The sequence below is a fragment of the Coffea eugenioides genome, chromosome 4, assembly GCF_003713205.1.
Source record: "Coffea eugenioides isolate CCC68of chromosome 4, Ceug_1.0, whole genome shotgun sequence".
NCBI lineage: Eukaryota > Viridiplantae > Streptophyta > Magnoliopsida > Gentianales > Rubiaceae > Coffea > Coffea eugenioides.
In genome coordinates, this window is record NC_040038.1 from 11,511,411 (window position 1) to 11,519,491 (window position 8,081).

The 8,081-nt window shown below is 35.4% G+C and overlaps 1 protein-coding gene across 1 annotated transcript; it reads left to right on the forward strand.

Moving 5' to 3' along the window:
- The first annotated feature begins 3,413 nt into the window (after positions 1-3,413).
- Positions 3,414-7,062, forward strand: LOC113768150. Its single transcript, XM_027312399.1, has 2 exons — positions 3,414-3,637; positions 6,546-7,062. The coding sequence occupies exons 1-2, from the start codon at positions 3,494-3,496 to the stop codon at positions 6,699-6,701; spliced, it is 300 nt and encodes a 99-aa protein (XP_027168200.1). The 5' UTR covers positions 3,414-3,493; the 3' UTR covers positions 6,702-7,062.
- Positions 7,063-8,081: the final 1,019 nt, after the last annotated feature.

The window sequence follows — 8,081 nt, forward strand, 5'->3', positions numbered from 1 at the left end:
TAGGGTTACTGTGAATTTTGAAGAGTTGCACTGAATGGAACATCATGAAGGGCCATAACCTCATTAACAATCCAACCACCATCACCAGAAAACGGAATCTTTTGCTGTGTTCCAAAAACTGAGATACCACGAACACATTTGTAAGATATACGTCTTTCAAGTACATGATGTGTTACAGGTTCCCATGGAGTTGTGGTGTAATTTGCTGTAGCCGGAATTTGCCATCACTTTATACTAGAAGTCTCCATCGTCAAACATCTGCAACAGCGATCTTATCCGCTGTATTGGCCGTGAAAGTTTCAAGAATTACTTTATCTTTTCAGAGGAGCAACTATCAGTTTGATTGACAGATAGAGAACAGAAACATTTCAATGAAGAAATAGAGCCCAAATAAGAAAAACTGCTGCAAGCAGGTGAAGATACAGGAGAGAAAACGCATAGAAATCTCGTCTCCTAAGCAGAAACAAACACATGCAGGGCTAAAACAGATACTTGAGAATGATAACTGACATTAGTCACTCTACAAGAGAGATGCAAAGAGAAAGGTTGCAAAATAATAGCGTAAATTAGACACTTTCAAGGACCAGTTATGGCACTGGGAGAGCAATCATGTTGCCGCACATTGAGGAGCTTGTTTCTTGTTGCATATCTTTTCTTACCAAGTTTAACAATGGCTTAACACATATATTCTTGCTACAGGGCTGACATATACAGAAACGCAACAGAATCTCATGACGCTCTACAAAGCTATTGTTCCTGGTTGGCTCAGCCAAGTTATCTTCATTATCAGAAATGGTAGTTGACAGCTCAGAAGAGTCCTCAGTCCCTGATGCTTCTTCGTTTTTATTGAAAAGCCTCTCAAAGCGACCCGCAATTACCTTCATTAGCTGTTTCCCTTCTAATATCTTCCTTGTTGGAGGAGTACAGGTGAAAATATCTTGAGAAAAAACAGATTTATTTCCATACTTGTCTGTGTTTTCAGCTCTGCAACTTGGATGTACATGCAAGAGATGGCCACTGCATACTTGCTTACCTCTCCCATACAGCGACAGTGTCAGAAGAATTTTACCTGCATTCATAAGGTAAAGTTAAACACAGCTGTATAATTGGTGTATAAAAATAATTTATTATATGCTCAATGGGAAAGGCAATTAAATCCACTCAATCTCCTTTTTAGTATCCAATCTAATAGAGCAAAACTGAGGACAAGGCCATTTTACCTGGTTTAATTTTTCTAGTCGATATTCTAATTAACCAATTCTTCAGAACCCAATTGGCACCTCAAAAAGTGTAAAAATGTGCGCAAATGCCATCTAAGGACTTCTAATTCTTGTAAATATAGAACCAAGCATGGAATTGGACTCCTCTCACTGGTCCTAACATTCCTAAGGGCCATTTTCAAGCTTCATTTCTGCAAACTGACTTAAAATATTTAACACCAGGAAGCACCAAAATTCTTCTATAGGCACTAAGAAATCCTCTCATTATTTCAATCACTGATTTGACATCATGCAATTAACTGCACTTATTAACCAAAAAATTCAAAATTCTTGGTTCTTGAAGAAGTCCAGTTCAAGAAGCCATAACCATTGACTCAGAGATTAGGCAGTTTGTGTCTAGTTCACATGATTTAAACATAAATAAGTACATAAAACAACAACGAAAGCATTAGTACCAATCATCAAATAACACTAACAAAACATACAAAGCCATACCATAATCTTTCTTAGTCGTTGATTTCAAGCTCTTGCGCTTTTGAGGAGAGAACCAAGTGGGAGGCAAGTTGTGGTTTTCCTCAGCAACAATAGACCGAACTTAAATCTTAACATTGCCCGCCAAATCTCCAGCCACATTAAAGAATTTAGAGTCTTCAGTAAACTGATACACAGACAAAACAAGTTCATCCTCCACGTCATGCACTCTGAACACAAACTCTTCATTCCAAAACAGGATTTCTTGTGTTCTTCTACACCCTTGTCTTAGACTTAGACTTACCAACTTTCAATTTCACATGTGAATCCTTCACTACCAAGTCCCTTCCCTCCAACAAGCACACAAAAAGCCGCATCCTTTGCTTCTTGTATTTCTATGCAAATGTACCAACAAATAAATGTTGCTAGCAAAATTAAAGGGTTGGTGGCTAATGGCTGAAAGATTATTGGGGTTGATGAAAAACAGGAAAAAAGTTTCAGGACAAGTTACAAATGGCCTTATTGGGCTTGCTGGTCTTCTTCTTGAAGTGGTACTTTAAAGGGGGGAAGAGGGAGAGGATTATAGTTGAAGCCATGAAGAAACGTGGGGCTCAGTAGAAAGTGACACGAGGGAGATGGGATCATTAGTGTGACGACTGAGTAATATGTGCACTTCTCTTTTTTCAGAGGGGGGGGGGAAGAAAGTGGAGGGCTGTTTAGATTTCTGAGTTAAGGCAAATAAAATCGTTCACAAGGGGTGTACTGTTTTAGTGCATGTCATGGATTACTAGATTTGGCTCTGCACTTGACGAGGGGTGTTGCAGAATATATCAGCAAAGTTGGAGTTCGTTGGTATGGGGAAACAATTTCGCTCCCAGGTTTTGCAGGTGGAATAGCATCATTCATACTATGTTGAGTCCATAAGGGGTGTACTATTTTATTGCATGTCATGGATTACTATATTTGGATTTGCACTTGACATAACAAGGCAAAAAAAAAAAAAAAAAACCCGCATGAAAATATGAAGTTCCCACCAAAATAATCTGTATACTTTGATAGGTAATTTTTAAGATGCATTTTTGTTGGACTCAATATTTCATTAGCGAAACTATTACGTCTTAACCGACTCACGTAAAAAAGTGTTTACACTTGTAATGTCAAAACAATAATATCATATTAGACAGGCGTAAATCAGATCACTAAATAATTATGAGCTAGAAACTATTTTTTCCTAAAACAATTCGGACCCATATAATCTATAGGGTTATGAACCTTCCCCTCCCCCAACCCCTCCAAAAATAAGGAGGAAAAAAAGGCTAATGGAATTAGTCCAATTTCTTTAATAGGATTACTGTGAATTTTGATGAGTTGCACCTGAAATAGTTGCCAATTCTAGAAATGCATCATGGTCAATGTGGTTCACTATGGTACGTGGAATTAATATATATATATATATATATATTGTCTAAATTACAATATATATATAGATATAGATATATATAGATATAGATATATATATATATATATATATATAGTGAACAAAGGAAAATAAGGGAAAATAAAAAAGAGATAATAATAAGCTTCATATTCTCTGGGTCCAAATGCAGTACTTAGAAAAATATGGGGAATTAAACGTAAAGAATGTAAAATATGCAACCCGAAAAGCAAATACCAGACTTTATTTTGAAATAAAATTCGTCTCATTCACAAAAACGGGTCGACCTTTGAACTGAATTGATAGCTAAAACCGGGTGGAGAAGAGAGAAGAGGAGAACGGTCGACGACTCAGTGAGTGAGCGAGCATGTTGCAATTTCCGGCATTCATGACTCAGTACCCATGGTCGACTCGGATGATTCCGACGTCGTATCTGCTTCCAGCTCAGTGGCCTCAGCCCCAAAGCGACGAGCTCCTTCTCTCCATGGAAGAGGCCGACTTCGAAGAAAAGGTCAAAAAATTTCCAACTTCCTTTTTTCAATAGTTAATTACAATCTCCTATTGTAATTGATCTCCAATTCTGTTTCAATAAATTTTTGGAGTTAAGCTGAGTTATTTAATTTTCCAAAATTAGTTTTAAAGTTGCTTGTGTGCTTAATGTTTTCTAGGGCTTTAATGTACTATAGTGTTTGTAATTGATTCTTGATTAAATTTATGGGGTTTATTTGGTATGCGGGTGTAATTTTTAATTTGGGAACAAAGATATTTGATTTTCCGAGCATTTTGAAGAATTAAATTAGGTAAAGATCCAAAAAAAAAAAGAAAGACTTGAATGAGCGAACATTGAAGTTCATGGACTAGATAGAAGTTTTAGGGAATGCTTGGCAACTTTGTAAGGGTTTGCTTATTTGGTAGGACTTGAAGATTCCGGAAACTGAAATCTTGGATTTAAAATTTCCTTTTTCTTTGTTAAGATGAGATTATGTATGTAATTTTCAGAAAAGAAAAGGTAATGAAGGTAAAACTCAAGAGATAATGGCAGGATTTTGAAGCAATGCCATTTTTAGATGGAATTTTATCCAACAAATTGAGTAAGTTTGATATTCTGAGAGTTTTGAAATCCCAGTAATTTGATATAAAAGAAGGCCTAAGTATCAGGAATTCCATGTTAAGAGATTCCAGCAAAAAGAACATAGATTTAGGTTTAGAAAGAAGAAGAAGGACTAGTAATGATGGTACAGGTTTTTATTACCAATTTGTCAAAGTTTACATTGTAAGATTCTTACTGTTTGTTTTTCTTTTTAATTCCCGTCTAAAATAGTTCTTAGTTATTTGTTTCGTTGAAAAAGGTGTTGCTTATTAAAACTGTTCTGCAAAAGAATGACCCCTTGAATACTTGCTTCTGTTGCTAATTGATATGCTTGCTGTAAGCCTGAAACTTAGTGTTGCATTAACATGTTTCTAAAATTTGACATTAATCATGCTGATGGCGACAATTTGGTGGGATCTGCATGTGTAGCTGTCAAAGTTCACCAACTTACTTCCTCCATGCGTTATCAATTTTCAGTGCTGGCCTGCCAAGTTGGCATTTTACAGCTCTAATTTGTGAGCTATTATACACTTGGAGCTGGGGCTGAGTTGTTCTTCTCTGTTGGTATTTGATTAATAAATTTATGCACTTTGATTTGTGAAATTTAACAGTTGGACATTGTGAGAGTGGCTAATTTGAATTGTGTGTTGAAGATGCAACATGCTTGTTTAGGATGCGTTTATTAGGTCATTGCAGAATCTCGCAGTTATTAGCTAATCTTAATCATTGACATACCTTTTAATTATTGGTTACTTGTTTGCACAGTCAATCTAGGCAGTCTGGAAGTACATTTGATCAGTCTATTGACCTTCTAATGAAGAGAGCAAACTGAATAAGTAACAAATGCTTGATCACATTCATAATTTGGGCTAGTTATCCATGTGGAAAGGAACAGTTTTGAATGGTAAGGCTAGTTGATGGTTAAAACAGCTGGAGATTTAATCAAATGCACATCTGCCCTCTTTTGTTGCGTGTTAATATTGAATGATTATATGTCATTAAACAGGCATACATAATTCCATTTTCTCGGGAAATGTCTTCAACTTGCACTTTTCAGATACATACTGGTTTTTCTTACTGAAAATTCTTTGTCAAGGAATGAGGTTTATTTAACCAAAGTTATTGAACATAAGAATTTATTATCTGATGCAGTATAGGTATGGCAGTAAGTACAGAGTAGTGTAAAAAGCTAACCCACTGGAAGAAGCTCTGAGAACTGAACATGGCTTGCAGTGGAAATTTGTGTGACTATCCATGTACAATATGACTTTTGATATTAGAATACGTGCACCTCATGGCTTATTGAGCAAACTAAAGCACTTCCAATTTGGTATAAGAGCCATGGCAGGCTAAAATCTTGAAACAATTAGCACTAAAGAAGATATGCTGGTTTTGGAATTTATTTTATATCTACTTATGTATCTTGCATGTATCCGTTGTTGTATGACGTCATGGGTGCTCTGTATCCTGGAATCTGCTATAGCTCTACATGATTTGGTTTAGAGCTTTTACCTTTTTAGAGTGAAAAATAAATTGTGGTACTTGATACACAACCATGTTATTTTAGAAATAATCATAATTTTGATAGTATAAGCAGAGTGTTTCTCAGCCTACATTCTGGATGCTATATCTTGTTTTTCCTTCAATTATTTACTTTAGCAACATTTCTGAGTTGGTATTGACGGTTCCTTTGTTTACCTGACACAATTTGTTTTGCTTCTCTGAATTATCATACTTTCATGCACTTCCATTTGTTGCTGGATTCTGGATTCTTTCTAATAGCCCTTTCTCTTGGTTTTGAATGCTGACTTAAAGCCTGATGAAGCTGTTCCTTGTCTATATAATTTGTCTTAGCCTATAGTCTAGATTTTGAATCTTGGTTGTTTTCTTTAAGAGTTTGCTTTTTTGTTAGCAATATTTTGGAGTTGGCATTGATGGTTCCTCTTCTAACATGACACAATTTCTATTGGTTTTATGATTTGTCATACTTTTGTGTACATATCCAGTTGCTTGATTATTCCAATTGGCCCTTTCTCTTGGTTTTCAATGCCAACTTGAATTTTGAGAAGCTAATCCTAAGTCTATGTAATTCAAAAGTCATGAATAAGCTGTCTTTTTTTGAATTTTGTTGGGCCCGCTGACTTAGAAAGACTTCATTTTCATTTGATTGTGGAATTGGCATCTTATCTTCATGAAATAGTGAGGAGCTTCAGTCTCGAATATGTCTATTCAATCATTTTGATTTTAGCTCGCATGTCTTTTAATCTTCTTCGAATTTGGTAAATTTTGTATATTTCAACTGATTGATTCATCATTATTACGTTCTCAGTGCAATGAAATCCGAAAAACAAATAGCAATCTTCTTGTCATTGGGAAGGCAACTACAGACAATGATAAAGAAGACTTCGACAATGATGCAGATGATGATGATGCTGACAATGTAGAAGAGTCTGAAGGAGATGACTTTGAGCAGGAGACTGGTTGATTTCTTTAGCTTCACTGCTGCCTCATATGAAATCTCTGTGTCAATTGACTGAAGTTGTAAGCTGTTTAGTAGGGGCAATGCGTGACCTTCAAACGGCAATTTTTTGCTTTAAGATCAATACAACCCCTGTCTATTCAAGGCCCGCCCATATTATCTCTATTGTGGCCATATTATCTCTATTTTTTGCTTGAATATATATACTTGCATCTTTTGTACTCGTTACTTCAAATGGTGCATTCTTAATTTAGTTTTGATGATCCTGGCAAGTCTCTTTAATGTAGATCACTGATTTTGTGTAATCACACTTCATGACTGAGCATCTTTTAATAGTTAGGATGAAGAGCTAAAAGTGGATGTATCCAGATCATTATCTCCTAATCAAGATATTCTTCGATATCTTTTTGTGACGAGACAAATTTTGAGAATGTGTCTCGACACGTTGTTAATCTTTTGGGTCTTATGCGTCTACTTCGGCCTAATAGCTAATGTTTCCAGAATGCCCATTAATCAGTTACATTTTCTTTGCTTCATTATTTTGTATTACAATCTACTCGATTGTTTTCCTCCTCTAAGCCAAAGAAAAAAAAAAAAAAATTGGCTCTGTCTATGCTGCTAGACCATATATCGTCTAGTTAGCTCTCCTTATGGCCGCCTCAACAATCCTGTGTTGATGAAATGCAAGTATGATTATCATGGCAAAAGAGAATTGAAAAAAAATAATAATAGGCTTTTGCATTCAGCAATTTTAAGAGACCATTATCCTCGACTCTGGTTGGATAGCCTTCTTTCTATATAAGAAAATTCTGGTTAGATTTCTATTTTCTGATTTCCCATCATATTCACGACTATTACATCATTTGGTGAACGTTATTATTTGCTTCCATGTGGCAATTTCTATCAATTTTCAGAATTTTTTTAAGGATTTTTTTTTTTCTAATGAGTGTCAGAACATTCGTTGAAATACTTAAATTACACTTAATTTACTATTTCAAATGCATAAATTCACAATTAATTGCCCTTTGTATTTAAATACTTTTCAAAATTAGTTTTACTCTTGTCAAAAAACTTAACGAGTGATTTGGGGCACTCGTCAGCCAAATCATTAATTTGATTCTCAAGGTTGGGATTATTAGATAATAATGGACATGCTTGAATTTGACTACCGACATCAAGGCAACGGTAATGGGAGTTTTGAGTCTCACCATGTAAGTTAAGGTTCCTAGAATAAAGTCAACCAGGCTGTTCATCAATGGAGAATTGGATGATTCTCTGTTTTAGGTTCCTAATTTTTTATTCTCTCCCTTCTTTGTTTATGTTCTCCAATATTCTTGGATTCAACTCCATCAATGGAACTAGAAAGCGTAAAAAAGTACTCTACTA

Coding starts and splice junctions, on each gene's coding strand:
- LOC113768150 (XM_027312399.1), top strand. CDS start 3,494: ATGTTGCAATTTCCGGCATTCATGACTCAGTACCCATGGTCGACTCGG. Junction 3,638..6,545: donor AGGCCGACTTCGAAGAAAAG/GTCAAAAAATTT, acceptor TTACGTTCTCAG/TGCAATGAAATCCGAAAAAC.